General features: G+C 36.1%; 1 protein-coding gene across 1 annotated transcript; it reads right to left on the minus strand.

The window, feature by feature from the left end:
- Nucleotides 1-2,895: 2,895 nt before the first annotated feature.
- LOC149182682 (putative boron transporter 2) lies at nucleotides 2,896-17,848 on the minus strand. Its single transcript, XM_089418615.1, has 4 exons — nucleotides 17,768-17,848; nucleotides 3,799-3,894; nucleotides 3,564-3,701; nucleotides 2,896-3,468 (listed from the first exon to the last, which is right to left on the minus strand). Exons 2-4 carry the CDS (start codon nucleotides 3,832-3,834, stop codon nucleotides 3,343-3,345), a joined length of 300 nt encoding a protein of 99 aa, XP_089274741.1. The 5' UTR covers nucleotides 3,835-3,894; nucleotides 17,768-17,848; the 3' UTR covers nucleotides 2,896-3,342.
- Nucleotides 17,849-18,580: the final 732 nt, after the last annotated feature.

Here is an 18,580-nt window from a genome sequence, read left to right on the forward strand (position 1 = left end):
AGCTATACCAAGGGTATGCTCTTGCAAAGTTTTATAACAGAAAAATTTGTCAAGAGGAATTTATTAAGGAAATATCTTGTTAGAAATGAAATCCAGTTGAGTTGAGATAAAGTCCATAGTTACAAAGAAGTATTGTTGTGGAAAGAAATTCCACTATGACATTCCTGTACATTTTAATACAATATAAAAGGAAATTGATGTGATTTCCAAGCTACTTGAATCCATTGAACACAGAGAGAATCAGTTGAGAACTGATGAATGAACATGGAAATCGATGTAATTCCTAAGCTACTTGAATCCATTTTGAACACAGAGAGAATCAATTGAGAACTGATGAACGAACATGAGCTGAAGCAAAAGGACACTATCATTAAGCTAGTCGACCCTGAAATTGAAGAAAATGATCATGTCAAACAAATCTACTAGCAGTGTACTAATAACGGTAAAATCGACTTGCAAGAAGAAAGTAACTTAAATACCACATTTGTTGGAAAATGAAATCAATCAAAAAATGTTCTAACCAGAGATGAAGTTGATTCAAATGAAAGAAGTTCAAATCAGGGTGAGGTGAACCCAATAAATGAGATGTCGATAATCCCAGGAAAAATCAACTAGCAACAATGAAGGAAATCGATTGAAAATAATTAGTTAATTCCATTGTTAAGATTTCAACTTGGATATCATTTGTTGCCCAGGTACATTCTCTTGGAGAAATCGACCTGCATGTTAGGATGTAAATAAGTTCCAATTAAACAGAACATTTTTATTTGAGAGGAATTGAGGTCCAAAAGAGCAGAGTTCTTGGCAGAGGAACAATATAACTGCAAACACCCATTCAATATCTATGACTGTAGATTGAAGTTCTGCAACCTTGGAAGCACTATTGAGTACTTAACCAGAGCTGTAGAATCATTGGTACTTTATTAGATTTGATATGCAATACAATGCTTGATTCCCATTTATTCTGTTTAATTTCTGCATACTGATTCCTACTGATACCGTTCGAACTGCTTGAAACAATAACATTTTCAAAAGGTCTCTTTCACTCTCACTTCAATTAGAACAGTACCCCTTTCTCTACTACATTCATGCACATGTGCTTACATTTCCAATTCTGCAGATTGGTTTTCATGAAATTAACCAATACTTGTTTTGCATCTAACGAATTCACATAACTAAACAAAGCACTGAAAATATCACCAAAACTGAGTGGCCTCTCTAGTATTACAAGAAGATTTATTCAAAAGAAACAAGAAGTTATTTTAAACTACCCTAGAACAAGTCCATGTGGATGCTTATTTATGACATGCCACAATGTTGTCCATCAAAATATTTTCCTAAAAACTGTCTCTATATTGGGTTTCAATGGTAGGAGTTTTAGAGTTTTCCCTGATGATGACTTGATTTTAAAATAACTTACTTACTTGGGACCATTCACCCTTAATTTCAGAGGTGGCCGTGGTAGAAGAGGCAGGCACTCATCTAACAGTCGAAAGCCCTTTACAAAGGGGAATGGTACCGGCATAGAGAAGAAACACAGATGGTTTGAAGAGGATGATGGATCTGCCAAAGATGAACGATCAAATACGCTCCAAAAGCTGGAAAATGATGGTGAATTACAGGCATCTGAGACTTCCAAAGCTGCTGAGGATAATTGAGCACCTCAGATGATTCAGCAGACCATGCCATACGCTTTATTTTTTTTTATTGATTATAGCTTTATTTTCTTGAACAAATTTTGGGTTTCATATTGTATTTCTTGCCTTTTCTTTTTTCCCTACAAAAGGTGTAGGCATTAAAAATTTTGAAGTTAGAGATGTAGGATAGTTTTAATGTTTTGGATTTGAAGGCTGAATTTTTTAAGGTGTAATGTTATAGAACAGCTTTGCAATTACCTGAACTCGAGAAGCAGCGTTTCATGGCAATAAAAAATTGCCAAAATATAAATACTATATAATTATAAGTTGAGCTCATATATTTGCAAAATCTGTTAGATTCTTACAATTATTATTCTTTTAGTGATGAGATTAGTATGTTGTTAAGTCAGCAGAATGGTACCTGTCTCTTCATGTTATTATGTAGCAAAATGGTACCATGGAAGGAATATGACCCACGAACATATAGTGGTGGAATTTTACACAACCTAAACCATTCTTATTGAATTTTGTGGATATTGTCATGATTATGGCTTGGTAATTAAATAAAAAGGAATTAGGTTCAGTCCTTTACAATAAGTGATGAATATGCACATTAGTATGGTGACAAGGTCTTTAGTTATTGCTATTGTTAACCATAAATCCTTCCATCGATGGAAACATTTCTATGGATGAAAAGTGAAAATGCAGTGTGGTGTGTGCTGTGATATCCTTGAAGATGAATAAATGCATTCTACTGTGTAGCTTTTAACTTTTGATTCTCATTAATACCATAGTATTCACCGGTACACCTTTGCATTGTCTTCTGTGATATTCAACCTGAATCTTGAAAACCCTGCATCTGTTCATTCCTGATATTATGCAATAAAAATTGCTAGTGTTATAAATGAAATTTGAAAATTAGACATGGCTACTCTGTTTTAATAGTTGGTGAATGCTAACCATTAACTATTTGAACCCTTGGTCCTTTTGTTAGACCAAAAACGCATCAGGCATGGCCCTTATGGCGCATCAAAGAAGGATCTCAAGCTTCAGCACATTTTCATATTTTTTACTTGAACAAGCTTGACATTTTTGTAACAGAAATGATTCAAATGGCTAGCCTTTTCCATCATAAAATAAACTTGTTTGCTACTTTTTTTTCCATCGTTTATAACTGGTTAGTCCCTTCTATTGACTTGACTTTACATATATGGTTGTAAGGCCTCCTGGTTTTAGTCATCCATTAAAACAGGGGATATTTGTGCACTAAATGTTCACTCCATGCTTTATTTTTCTGCTGAAAAAATATTTGAATCAACAATAACCTCACAATCATGTTCAAAAGGCCTCTCATTGTCATGCTTATTTGAACTAAGCACTAATCCAGCATTGTAGGCTTCCTATCATTTCCTTGATTTTAGCCTCTACTTCAAAGCAAGATCATTCTAAAGCTACATTTATAAAAAATGATCTATTATTATTTTTTTGAGTAAAGGTTCGCCTTTTCATTATGCCATCAATCATTCACAACTGATTTGACCTTGCATTATTGATTTTCCCGATGGGAAAATAGACCAATAACACAAGTTTATGAAGGCAAAGTAACCCCAAAGCACAGAAGTTGGGATCTTTCTAATGATGGGCATTACTGCAAGGCAGCCAACCGCCATCAGAGATTGCAACAAATTACTCAATTGTTGTTCTTTCACCTCAACAGGAAGCAGGTCATCCACGTCCTTGTCAACATTAAAAATTGATTCATCAACTGGGCATCCATATTCCCAGTACTTGCGGCCAACTGAATTGTGGTCTCTTTCAATTCCTTAAGTGCCTGCATAAATGGTTGGGACATGACAAGACAAATAAATAAAGGGAGAGGAAAATTAGATAAAATGAAACACCCAAACTCAAAAATAAGACCATTACCAAGGCAGGTGGAGGCTGATAAACCATTGGGGTCTGCATTTGCTCATAGGCTTCTTGCATGTTTCTGTATAATTGCCCTAAGGTTGAATTTTTCTGCATACTTTTCCAGATTGTTGTCACTAACTTGCTAAGCACCAACTGTAACAAAAGTACTTGTAAGTTACTCATCTATAAAATGTCTGAATTGTGTCTTTTCCCTGAGAAGCTGCAATTGATAATTCCAATATATTAGTACCTGATGTTTGAGGGTAGCTAAGCCTTTCATGTGCATTGGAGATTCAGGAATAACACCATTTGAAGGAGGTATGCCAACAATACCACATAAAATAGTCTGTCACAATAAAAGGAAAATTTATGAATCCACTAGAGATTTTTTATGGAGGTGAAAACAAAGAATGAAGAGTCGGGCAACTACAAAGGAAATCCCTTATGGCTTCAACACGTCTTCCTTTTATCCCTTCAAAGCTGTCATGGGTCATGATGGCTTGATCAATGATCGCATGCTCTTAAGACCATACACACCCTAATACCAATTGAAAGAAATAAATAATGATCTAGAAACGAGAAGAAGAAAGAAAGTGGTGTAAAAGGCCCAAAATCAAATCGAGCAAGTGCCCTTGATTATATAGGATATTAATCATAACCACCTTATAATAGTCAACCCTAACATGTGACCAAGTTCATAATACATAGGATAAAAACTGTATTACAAGATACACATGAAGATGTTCAAGGACTTAAGATTAGGAGTCATGAATAAGCCAAAAGGTTGACATTTATAGGCTTCCATCCTCCCAAACTAAGGCTTGATCCCTTTTAGGGTTTAGAGAGGGTAAGTTATAGTTTATTTGATTCACCTCCCAATTTGGGGAATCTCCCTAAGGTTTTCCTAGACACTTTAGGATCTCTTTGACCCTAGCACTCTCTCTAGAGAGCTCTCCAAACCCTAGTTGCTCCTATTCTAGAGTGATAATGATGTTCTAATATGATCTTTCTTTGGCTCACAAGTACAAATTTGCCTTGGGACCTCTTTCTCCAATGCATAGATCCACTTGCCACTTCCCGTCTCCTCATTTCCTTATAGTATGCATTTGTTGTTAGGGGCTTGGACCATGTCAACCACACCACATGGTATCTCCTCATGCAAAGGGCTTTCCTTCAAATATGTAGCCTCAAACAAAGTGTCCTTGCCCCAAATATATCAAAGGTGAAACACACCTCCAAATATGCATAATATGCCTTGAATAATACATAAAAACCTCATAAAGGAGCTTTAACATCCTTTAATGTAGAATGTGTCTCGAGCAAAGTGCCCTTGCCCCAAATATCTAAAAATTTAAAGACACCTCCAAATATGTGGAATATGCCACAAATAATATGTAACGCCCTGTAAAGGTGATTTAGAATACTTTAATAGCCTTCATGCAGAAGACATCCCTATTCAAAGGGGTGGTTACCAAAATGTTCCTCTTTTCACCCTTGAAGTAGAACATTTCTCATCAAGTGTCATCCTTTTAACCATACAAGAGCTTCTACCACCACATGGCATCATTCAAGTACGGGTTTTCATCCTCTAGCCTCTTTCCTTTCCACCTATCATGCTCTAGGCATCGTCCTAGATAGGGTGTGTTACTCTCCCTACCATTTTTCATACTTTGGACCTCCAATGTGCAAGGGGATTCCTCCTTTTGGTTGTTTATGACCCCCCTTACAATAAATCATGTTCTAGGCTCCTAATGTGATAGGAGGCTCCTATTCTAGGGCTCCCTTCCTCATATTATTCACCAATGGGATCCAGAGCCTTAGCTTCAACATAGGAACAAGGCTCTCCCTCAGTGATGCAACAAAAGGTAATGTAATCATAACCCTAGTTCAAATATGTGTCAAGTGTGCCCAAGTGAAACTTCATGGTGAGATGTAATTTCAAAAAAACCCAAGAGTCTCTTGCATCCTACAACTACCCCTGAACTCCATGAGTCTTCTCCTGTGCTCAGTGTGAAAGAAAAACCCATGAAAAATCTACATGACCCATACATTTTCAAAGGCAACAAACTATATAAGAGTGTAGAGAGATGCTATTATAAAACAATATCACCCCTAAATGGCAATACAATGTCACAAACTAGTGAAGGTGGAATCCAACAAGATTTTGGTGAAAATATCTACAAGTTGATCAATTGAAGGAACAAAATATCTACAAACTTCCTCCTGTATCTTTCCAAAACAGATCTCTGTCAAATATAAAATATCTCAAAGATTTCAGCTAAACAAACCTTGCTTTGGATTTTGTTAGATCAGCGAGAGCTTTGTGATGTTGTAAAACAAATACCACATCTTTGTGATGTTGTGATTTTGTTACATTCATGCATGCCCTCCCCTCGATGGGTAACTGTGCCTTCCTAATTGAAGACAATACATTCATACATGTGCTTCATCCAGTGATCCTACTAAACTATTGCGCCTCCATTAGAGGATCTCTTATGTGCCCTCTACTAAAGATCGACTTTCCTCTGTACAAGCTAGAATGTATTTGTTGAAGGATGATGTTGTTGTCTAAGGAGAACAACTACTGAGAAATAGGTAAAATCTAAGACTACCTCCACTCTTGTATCAAATAAAAGTAAAATTGTTGTCAAATTAAGCAATATTGTTAAGCAATTTTCTCTTTGTATATTCAGCAAGCCAAAAATGAAAAATATTATATCATATGTGGGTACATGGAGCAGTTAGAAATCAGTCTACTATCGTAGACTGAAATGGAGTACAACCCTTTTACAAGGCCTATGGTACCAAGTGCAACATCTAATCTTCTTCTGGAAAAAAACTAAAAGAGCTTTATTTCACTTTGAATTTCAAATGCTTGTTAAATGATCAAGTGGTAGTTGCAAAGAACAACTCAAACTGGGTGATATCAAAACAAAATAATTTAGTATTTCCAAGACAAAATAACATTACTGATGTATCTTTGGATTCCATGAAAACAAAGCAATTTGATGTATTGAAATGATATTAGGAGATTAGTAAAGAGGATCAAATTAAGTGATGTTATGGCCATACCATTGTATCCATTTACGCTTCGAGCGAAGAGACTTAGCAACACCAAGAACATCGAGTGCCCTCCAAGAAAATGTAGTCCTTGTGGTTTGTAGAGAGTCTTCACACTCTAACATCGGGCTCTTCAAACCATCTCTGCACAAGGTCATTACAAATGTAAAAAATCAGCAAGACACAAATTTGGTAGTAAATATGACCAAAAGAAGAACTAGTGCAAACAATTTTCACAATTTTGTTTTTGAAACCAACATTATAATCTCCTTAGCATTATGATCAGCTGTCAGTGTTCTTCCCAAGTCAGCAAAATTAGCTCCGCCTTGAAAAAGTGTAATTGCATAAAAGGAATGTCGGTCTCATGCCAATAGGTCTCCTACGATGAATGCGCAGGAACCTAGTACATAGACCATTTTTCTCTTCGCTTAGCTACCTAGGGCTTATTTCCCTTTCCAAATATCAATAATTCTTTTCCAAGAAAACATAAAATAAGAATAATATTTTACTATATTCTAAAAGGTGAAGATGTTGAAATCATGCCACAAAGTGAAAGGAAATCAAATATCTTTCCTCAAACCACCAAATATATAAAGAAAACAACAATAATTATAAAAATAAAACTAGATTTGTCGATCTATGCATGAAATAAGTCAAGCGACTAAAAAAATATGACCAAAATAAACCAAAAATTTCAAACTTGACAAAATCCTCTAAACAAGCAGCAAACAAACTGCTAAAACTTTCTAAGATATTAGAGCTAGACATCAACGCAATTTCATGTACTTGAATAAGCCCATTGTTGCTTAGCGTTAGACTTCTTAAATTAGTTATTTATCATTTAATACTAGGACACTGTCTATGTGAAAAGAAATAGGTCCCAGCTTCATCAAATCTGACTTCATTTCAAATCAAAGATCAAATCCAAAGGACACTAACTCGTTACTCTTGGATGGTACTAATGTTAAATACACAAAATAACAAAAAATAAAGATATGATAAAAAAGTAGACCTGCAAGATTATATTGGTCGAGTGTGACAGGGACACAAATAACTGAGACTAGAGAGATTTATAGAAGGCAGTAGTTACTATTGTGTGATTAGTGGTATGGTGGAGAGACCTACCAAGAAGGGACGTTGGTCTCGGAAAAGTATAGTAGGGAGATCCATAGAGCATTTATGTAAAAGGAAGATGAGAAGTGTCGTCTTCAAGTTGGTTTATGTTATGGTAGAATTTTGTTGGTGATAAGTGGTAACAAAACACTTACATCAATAGGTAAAAAGTAAATTCGGGGCATGAGTTGGACTGACTCATGTTATCTCATCCCTTAATGGTCCTAAGGACATGTGGGGACCCGAACAACTTAGTACCTAAAAGACTTGAAAACATGGCTGACAAATCACTGACAAGAAATGGCTAGCAAATGAAAAGAAATAGGTCCCAACCTCACCAAATCCAGCTTTATTTCCTGTCACAGATAAGAAACAAACAATGTAATGATTAAATATGAAACATCAATCTTAAAATAACACACATCAAAATAATGTTGCTGCAATGTTACAATGAAAAATACAAATATAGAACCTATTTTTACCTGAAGTTGACATATAGTAATTTTGCATGATCAATGGAACATGTATACCAAAATAAGAGTCCTAGGGTATTTCAATTTCCCAGTTCTCATCTTGGTCCTCATTTTCTAAATTGTGAACATGATCTTCTCTAAATGAACTGTCATTATGAGCCTCCAAAACATTATGTTCTATATCAAGTTCATTAGATAGATTTATTATATTGTTTTCTCCCCTTCTATCACAATCTGATCGCCAAAGAGTTAGCGCTCTTTCATATGGAAAATTGTCAATGTCATACTTTGTTACATATAATCTTAAACATGTATCCACATGTTTATCAAGCTTGTTCCTCAACTTTGACTTCAAGAATGATAATGCACTAAACATTCTCTCATCCTCCACTGATCCCAAAATCATGGTTTGACACAAATCTGCTAATTTGAAATATTCTGATATGTTTTCTTGCAGGTATTGGCTAGCACTTAAAGTAGTCCATAATCTTGTTATAGCACCATTTTCATTAGGATTCTCCAAAAAAGGATATTGCTTCCACATTGTTTTAGCAAAGCGTCCACCTTGTTGATACAATTTTGATGAATCTAAAATACCTTCAATTTGTTCTCCATGTATCGAGACTTTCTTGCAAAAATGGTCTACTAAACATTTTAATCTTTTTTGAAAATCAGCTTTTAAAGTTCTTGGACATTGGCAATTGTTCCAATATTGAGGGTATACCACACACATGGCCTCCAACAATTCATCTCGAGGAAATCGTTCTCTTATCTCTAATGATAGTGATCTTGCAATTTCTATCAAATTTTGTCTCACTGAAATCACAATATTATCAAATTGGTCTCTTGACACGGGGCAATCTTTGGTGATTCGTCCTGTCTTACTAATATAATGAAAGGGAACCATATACCCATGCACTACGATACATAGTATCCCTTTTTCATCAAAGGTCAAAAAAATTTCAGTATTTTCTATATTGATGATCTCAGTCCAACTTTTAAACTCTGGACCAGTAAAAGAGTCTGGCATCATATACAAATTATCCAATGCAAGACATGCTGACTTTCTTGCATTTGTGTATTCCGCAATATACATTGTGCGATTCTGAGACATTTTCACGAGGACATTCATTTCATGTAGCATAGGAAGAATTCCAGCCAATGTCAATAATGTCTCTATATTAGTTAGTTGAGAAAGAAGATCTTGAGCTTTGTCTACATTATAGCGATTTTCATACATCAACCCTACCAAAGATTTGAACTCACTAAATAGTCTTTGAGCTGGTCCATTTAATGAGATCCATCTTGTATCAACATCTTTCAGTAGTTTTTTTCCATCCGTAATACCATCTGCAAATTGTTGAAACTCTAAATATCGTTTGGGACTACGAGAAAAGTATGCATGAGTCTCACGTACAAGATCTTCAACTTTTGAAACTGATGGAAACTTGCTTACTATTTTAAATGCAAGATTCATCCTATGAGCCATACAATGAATATTAAGCATATATGGTGAAGCTGATAGTTCTAGCCTAACACAAAGGCCATTCCTTTGTCCTTGCATTACCGCTACTCCATCTGCTCCAACACATACCAACTTTTTTGCAATCATTAATTCATCCATACCACTTTCCTTCAATCCATTAAGAACAAGTTCATAAATATTTTCAGCTGTAGAAGTCTCTCTCATATTATTAATCCCAAGTAGATAGGAATGTCTAATATGGTCATTAACCATATAAATGCTCATGCAAATCCATGAAGTATTATCTATAGCTGTAACCTCATCTAAAGACAATGCCAAAAACCTAGCATTTGAAATCTTCTCTTTCAAATCATCCTTTTCTACTTGAGCTAGATATCCTGCCCATCCCCAACCACTAGTTACAGACCAATGAGAAGATGGAAAGTTTGGCACTTGAAGAAAAGATAGTAATTTCATGTGATCTGGATAATCTGTCATAGGACGACCTTTAGATAAGATGTGAAATACAGTGCTCAATTGTATCGTCTTGGATAACAAATTTCTTTCCATCATCTTTTCAAATAGAGATATGATGGTTCCTCCGTCCGCCTCAAGTTTCCTCTTACATAATAAATATTTTTTATATTCTTCTGCATATTCAACATGTCGACATTCCTCAGAATATTTCCATCTAACAATAGATTTCTCTTTACCATTTACAATTTTCTTTTCATACACCTTTCCCGCATGCTTTTGTACCGTATCTAGCTTCATCTGAAATTTCACTTCCTTTTGAGTTTTCCAACTACACGCAATACATCTAACTTGTCGGAAAAGCTCTTTCTCATTTGTAGGAGGTATTTCTTCAATAAATGGAAAACTTGAGACCCAATTTTCTTGGAATCGTCTTCCTATGGCCCACTGGCCTCTTTTCCTTTTCCGCGAATGGATTGTGTCACTTTCCAAGGAAAAATATTTAACATTTTCATCACCAATTTCTGTTGAAACTGCATTTATCTCACCCTGACCACTTGAGGAACCTATTTCTTCATCCATCGTATGGATATCAAATGCATTTCCACAAGAGTTAACCTCTCTCTCAGTAACAGATTGTTCAAAGGAGCTTGAATCATGAAGAGAATGTGTATTTTTGGATGGAGCCTTTTGAAAGTATGATAATACATCTGTTTGCCTTAATGGTTTCTTCCCATGATTATCTTTTGACATCTCACTAAATATTCCACAAGTAAAATTTCCAATCGATCTGCAAACCTGCATCAACAGTTTTCAAGCATTGAGATATGCTTCATATAAATTCACTTGTTCATAGAAAATAGAATTATACTTTGCAAAATAATTGTTGAGTCAACATTGAAAGAACATATATCAGAAATTGAATTTTGAGGCAAAATGGAATTTCACAAAAATTATTTAACAATGATAATGGGAAACTATTAAATTTTAAGACATAAAATATAATAATTCATTTGTATAACATTGAAACAACATCATTTTATTTGAATTATTCCTAATTTCCTACAGAAGTTGGTTGACAGGATTCAGGACCTGGTCCCCTCCTCCCAAGCCAGCTTACAGTATGTCTACCATGCCCAAAACTCAAAAGCTAATGCTAAGCCAAATGAAAGGGTATTGCTACCTGAGGAAGAAATTTGAACAACCAGAAATCTAAGTATGGAAAGGGTAGAGCCTCCATCCCTTAGCATGTGAAAAATAAATGGTTAAAATATAATAAGATGGAAAGCTTAATTTGGAAGTCTTGACAGGGTCAAGGAAAGCCACTATTACTTCCACATCAAGAGGTTTGTTTAGAGAAAAGCTCATCTACTAAAAGTCAGGGCTTCTTTCTGGCCAATCACTAGCCTTCGGAAGATGAGACTTCAAGAGAAACAATCAAGTCTGAAGATATAGGAGTTGATGAATGCCATTGCTCAGTTGGCTTGGCATTCTCTGTTTTATAAATCAAACAGTGTAAGCGGAACTATTTTGAGGAGTGCAGAAGGTTTAAGCATGTCTAGTTCCAGTTTTTCCATTTTGCAGCACTCAGAAATTTTATAGTCTGGAGTATCAAAGAAATTTATCTCAGGAATGTTCTCAACTATGATCAAAAGTCTAAAGACCTACCTGTTTTTACTGACATCTAAGTGACAGCAATTTTCTCATGTAATTCTTCTTAAAGCCGAATTTTTCAAGGGGTTGTGCTCCAAGTGGGCTATTAGAGCCTGCCAACCCACAACTTCAATGACCAAAATATTCTAGGCAATACAGTTAGTACAGAAGAAATATATTTTATAGATATAGTATCATCGTTCAATACCTGCCAACAAAAAAATTTAAGCCTGACCAACTTGTAGGATGCTACAAGTCAAGACTCAGATTGAAAGGTTGTCCTGCCTTTATTACAAAGTTATATCTAATTTTGTAGCATAAGATATAAGGCTGAGAAACAATGTAGATAAGGCAAGATAATTTTATTTAAGTCTAAATAAAGCCTGACAGATAGGTAAATGGGACTACAAAGTACAACTAGTGATGCTAATATGTAGGGGAACCCTTATATGGTCTGGTTAAGAATTTAGAAAAATATTCAAATTCTACCCGGACTGTGGTAGGTATCCTAGGTTTATATCCTCAGTTAAATTTCAATATCTTTTTTCTAAACAACTTAGTTTTGACTTAGTCTTTGATTTTCCATATGCTTCTCTACCAGCATACTGGCTCCCCTTGTGTTTTCTCTGTGAGCACTGCTTTGTAACCAAGCTTTGCTGTGTATCCGACTGAATCAAGGTTGTTAGACCAATTTAATTCATCCTCCTTATCTCTAATTTTGATTGTACTTAGTTGCAATATGTTAAGTTGTTAACATAGCCAACTCGATTGTCAAACGAATATCCTTCCAAACCTGTTGACCTTGCTGATATCTAGTGCTGTTTCTGCATGGTGGTCAAATTTGGATCCACAATATCAGCTTGATTGTGTGCCATTGTTATGCAGGGTCTCAATAGTTTCTTCATTAATCTCCTGGAGCCTTTTAAACCTCACCTAGGGATCTTCACCTATTCTCACTTTCTCTCCATTTCCTATTCTCCACATTGTACTTAGTTGTAATATATAGATTGTTGTATAGACACTCTATATAACAGTGCAATTTGTCTTATAGCTTTACTAATTCTTTAGCAACAGTGCAATTTTTCTTCTTACCCTCCACAAGTCTTAACAATCAATTCTTCAATTATATGTTTAGCACCCTTCACTTGAAGATAGGATAATTCTTCCCATCAAGCTTAACATTGGGTAGAGGGATGCTTTAAGATGAAGCTATCCTCCCCCTTGCTCAACAATTCTCTACAGATCTCAGAATAGAACCAAAGGTAATCTCAGGAACAGCGTACTATACTACTATGACAAAGAACCACAATTCTGAAACAAACATCACTTTGGTTAGGATCTTCAAACAGCTACCAAGGAATCAAGCAAATGCTGCTCTGCAATTCCAAGACTTCAAGTATCCAGATGCATTGCATTGCTCTATGGCACATCAATGCAATTAATTAAGCATAGAAATAACATCTCTATGTAGCGGCACTTAAAATATTACAAAAGGTGATCATTCACTGAGGTACATTCCAAAAAATATATAATTATTGTTGCCACATCATCCAGATTTAGAATAATAATCTATTGGAATGGACACATTGATAAAAATTCCATTGTTGAGTTTGGGTTTGAGTTATTTCTTCCTCTAACTGCTCTCCAAAGCTAACTATTCAAACCAAGTCACCCTTCAATGACATACAACTCACAAGGTTCTCAAAGGCAGAAAAATCAAAAGCGTATAACAGTTAATATGTCCTTTACTGCTCCATTTTCAGGTGAAAGATTCTCAGTAATATAAACAGATCTTCCAATAGTCAACATGTAACAACAACCAAGAAAATATAGGAATCCACCAATAAACTATAATGCAAGGTATTTTTTCTCTTTTCGAAAGGTTTCCATGAAAAACTTGTTCAAATTCATTTGTAGAGTAAGCACATAAAACGTTAATGTAATTAACCGTGAGCATGGAACATAATTCTTCTTAATCTCCATGATATTCAAGAATCAAACTCCAATGGCAGCATTGGCTTCAACACGTCTTCCTTTTATCCCTTCAAAGCTTCCATGGGTCATGATGGCTTGATCAATGATCGCATGCTCTTAAGACCAACAGTCTATACATAATTAGACTACAGTCTATACAACAGTCTATACAGACACTGTGTTCAATCCAGATTTTGATTACAAACACCATTGAGGCCAAAAGGTATGCATTAAGTGGTACTAGAGCAATATGAGAGTAGCCAAAAGGTATGCATTAAGTGGTACTAGAGCAATATTGATGCTCTTGGGGATTGACAAGTGATTGAGGAGGTTTCTGCAGTGAACCAAAAAGATTTATAAGATTGCTCGTGAAGAAGAGACATCAAAGTTGAGACAAAGAAACCAAGAAAATTTTGGGCAAGAGGAACCTAAGAAAAAAAGTGAGGAGAGAAAGAGATTGAGAACGGAATACAGGATTGGAGCATATTAAAGAAGTACCAACCAAGTGTAGAGCTAGGAAGAACTGAGATATTGAGACCTCAGAGGTTAAGGAACTAGTAGGTAACTGGTTTGTATTTTTTTTTAAATGTATACAAGGAGTTAATCCTTACAGTGGTAATAGTAGAAGGAGTGGTAACAGAGGACCAATAAAGTTCTTAAAGTGTATGGCAAGAAACTTACAACAAATAGGCTACAAAACAAAACATAGAAGGTTTCTAGCTGAGGTCCTCAAAGAGAAGAGAACAAGTGGAGTTCTCAAAAGGTGAGAAAAGTGTAGAAGCCATAGAAGACCAGAGCATGCTCAAGTGAGTTCCAGAGGAGGGAACCAGAGGAATACCAAAAGCCTAGGTTGAGGTGAAGTGGGTGAGATATTGGGTAACAAGTGATGGAGAAGAATTGTTAAAGGGGCTTGAGTGTAGCTCACAATGAGCAAGAGAAAGCTCACAAGAAAGGAGGAAAGAAGATGGCTACTGATGGACATAATTCAAAGAGAGGCCATAACAAAAGGGAGAAGCATGCCAAGGAAAATGGCATGAGTAAAGAAGAAATTGAAAAGGAGATTTATGAGTTGAAGGAGAGATTCAACATAGTCAAAATGAGGCTTGAAAGAGAATACCAAAGGTAGAGATGGGACCTAAGGAGGAAGGCCAAATTACTTGTCAGAAAAAAGATTTTAAGAGGAAGCCCCCTAAAGCTAGAAAGCTAGGGAGGAAGATGAAGCACCTGTTGAGCCTAAAGTTGAATTAGTTCACTATTTTGAACCAGAGCAGGGAATAGTCCTTGATGATGAGGAGATGTTGAAGAGAGACTATCAGAGAGTCTCATGGACTGCATAAAGAGTTCAAATCAACATATGGATTTGTTGATAGAAGATATGGTGGAAAAGCATCATAACAGTAGAGGGAGCTCCACAAAGAGGATGTCGATGAGACAATAAATGAAAGTCTCATGGGAGGTTAGCTAGAAGTGCTCGTAACATATATACCATATGGGGCTAAAGAGCTTGGTGATTATGATACTGATTCTATGTGTATAGATGCAGATGATAAGGATTTTCGAGAGGGACAATCATTCATAGTTGTCATAAGAATAGAAGAAAGAGAAGGAGTACCTTCCTAAAGCATGGAAGGAAGACAAAATTTGATGTTGGAGGCATCAGAAGAGGCCAGGTAACCTTTTATTTTTAAAATTGGTGAATTTTATGTGAATGCATGCTTTGCATGTGAGGAGAATGGACAACTGGTCCAAAAGGAGAACGAGAGCACTAAATTGATCCAAGAAATCCAAATTGAGGTAGTAGATGCTAGACAATCCTCAAGGAAGGATGAGTTTCCAAAAGGAAAAAACAATGCATAATGAAGCCAAGATAACCTTGCAAGCAATTTTCAGAAGTGACCATGGATCCTAGCAGCCATGTGAAAGATGTGAAAGTATTGTCAAACGGCAGTACATTCTAAATTTACTCATATTACACTTGAGAACTAGAACACATACCGCTTGAGAAGAGAGTTGCTGCCGCTTCAAGTACCTCAAGCTCAAACTAGTCTGTTGTTCTTTCTTGCATCAAAAGAACTGAGTACAATAAGAAACAAGTTCCATGAGTATAAAATCAACAAATACAAATGAATATTACATTTTTTATCATCACCCAACAAACAAGAACCAAACAAAACTCAAGTCTAAGGGAAGGTTTATCAACTTGATGTCGAAATAAGTACCATGAACAGGTATACCCCATCTTCCGGAAAGCAATTGCAATCCCTGAGAAAAGAAATCATCTTATTGTCTACCACAGTACAGACTATCGACATCTGAGACAAAAATTCATTCCCAAGTAGTCCAAAGCACCTCATAGCAGTTTCTCTTTTACAAATCAGACAATATTAATACAACAGATTTCTTGCCTCGAAAACTTTTCAGCAATAATAACTGTCAGCAATATACCAAAAGTGAGGAGAGAAAGAGATTGAGAACGGAATACAGGATTGGAGCATATTAAAGAAGTACCAACCAAGTGTAGAGCTAGGAAGAACTGAGATATTGAGACCTCAGAGGTTAAGGAACTAGTAGGTAACTGGTTTGTATTTTTTTTTAAATGTATACAAGGAGTTAATCCTTACAGTGGTAATAGTAGAAGGAGTGGTGACAGAGGACCAATAAAGTTCTTAAAGTGTATGGCAAGAAACTTACGACAAATAGGCTACAAAACAAAACATAGAAGGTTTCTAGCTGAGGTCCTCAAAGAGAAGAGAACAAGTGGAGTTCTCAAAGGGTGAGAAAAGTGTAGAAGCCATAGAAGACGAGAGCATGCTCAAGTGGGTTCCAGAGGAGGGAACCAGAGGAATACCAAAAGCCTAGGTTGAGGTGAAGTGGGTGAGATATTGGGTAACAAGTGATGGAGAAGAATTGTTAAAGGGGCTTGAGTGTAGCTCACAATGAGCAAGAGAAAGCTCACAAGAAAGGAGGAAAGAAGATGGCTACTGATGGACATAATTCAAAGAGAGGCCATAACAAAAGGGAGAAGCATGACAAGGAAAATGGCATGAGTAAAGAAGAAATTGAAAAGGAGATTTATGAGTTGAAGGAGAGATTCAACATAGTCAAAATGAGGCTTGAAAGAGAATACCAAAGGTAGAGATGGGACCTAAGGAAGAAGGCCAAATTACTTGTCAGAAAAAAGATTTTAAGAGGAAGCCCCCTAAAGCTAGAAAGCTAGGGAGGAAGATGAAGCACCTGTTGAGCCTAAAGTTGAATTAGTTCACTATTTTGAACCAGAGCAGGGAATAGTCCTTGATGATGAGGAAGATGTTGAAGAGAGACTATCAGAGAGTCTCATGGACTGCATAAAGAGTTCAAATCAACATATGGATTTGTTGATAGAAGATATGGTGGAAAAAGCATCATAACAGTAGAGGGAGCTCCACAAAGAGGATGTCGATGAGACAATAAATGAAAGTCTCATGGGAGGTTAGCTAGAAGTGCTCGTAACATATATACCATATGGGGCTAAAGAGCTTGGTGATTATGATACTGATGCTATGTGTATAGATGCAGATGATAAGGATTTTCGAGAGGGACAATCATTCATAGTTGTCATAAGAATAGAAGAAAGAGAAGGAGTACCTTCCTAAAGCATGGAAGGAAGACAAAATTTGATGTTGGAGGCATCAGAAGAGGCCAGGTAACCTTTTATTTTCAAAATTGGTGAATTTTATGTGAATGCATGCTTTGCATGTGAGGAGAATGGACAACTGGTCCAAAAGGAGAACGAGAGCACTAAATTGATCCAAGAAATCCAAATTGAGGTAGTAGATGCTAGACAATCCTCAAGGAAGGATGAGTTTCCAAAAGGAAAAAACAATGCATAATGAAGCCAAGATAACCTTGCAAGCAATTTTCAGAAGTGACCATGGATCCTAGCAGCCATGTGAAAGATGTGAAAGTATTGTCAAATGGCAGTACATTCTAAATTTACTCATATTACACTTGAGAACTAGAACACATACCGCTTGAGAAGAGAGCTGCTGCCGCTTCAAGTACCTCAAGCTCAAACTAGTCTGTTGTTCTTTCTTGCATCAAAAGAACTGAGTACAATAAGAAACAAGTTCCATGAGTATAAAATCAACAAATACAAATGAATATTACATTTTTTATCATCACCCAACGAACAAGAACCAAACAAAACTCAAGTCTAAGGGAAGGTTTATCAACTTGATGTCGAAAGAAGTACCATGAACAGGTATACCCCATCTTCCGGAAATCAATTGCAATCCCTGAGAAAAGAAATCATCTTATTGTCTACCACAGTACAGACTATCGACATCTGAGACAAAAATTCATTCCCAAGTAGTCCAAAGCACCTCATAGCAGTTTCTCTATTACAAATCAGACAATATTAATACAACAGATTTCTTGCCTCGAAAACTTTTCAGCAATAATAAATGTCAGCAATATACCAAAAGTGAGGAGAGAAAGAGATTGAGAACGGAATACAGGATTGGAGCATATTAAAGAAGTACCAACCAAGTGTAGAGCTAGGAAGAACTGAGATATTGAGACCTCAGAGGTTAAGGAACTAGTAGGTAACTGGTTTGTATTTTTTTTAAATGTATACAAGGAGTTAATCCTTACAGTGGTAATAGTAGAAGGAGTGGTAACAGAGGACCAATAAAGTTCTTAAAGTGTATGGCAAGAAACTTACGACAAATAGGCTACAAAACAAAACATAGAAGGTTTCTAGCTGAGGTCCTCAAAGAGAAGAGAACAAGTGGAGTTCTCAAAAGGTGAGAAAAGTGTAGAAGCCATAGAAGACCAGAGCA

The sequence above is a fragment of the Pinus tabuliformis genome, chromosome 3_2, assembly GCF_031772625.1.
Source record: "Pinus tabuliformis cultivar Carrire ecotype Pingquan chromosome 3_2, CPIR1, whole genome shotgun sequence".
NCBI classification, from domain to species: Eukaryota; Viridiplantae; Streptophyta; class Pinopsida; order Pinales; family Pinaceae; genus Pinus; species Pinus tabuliformis.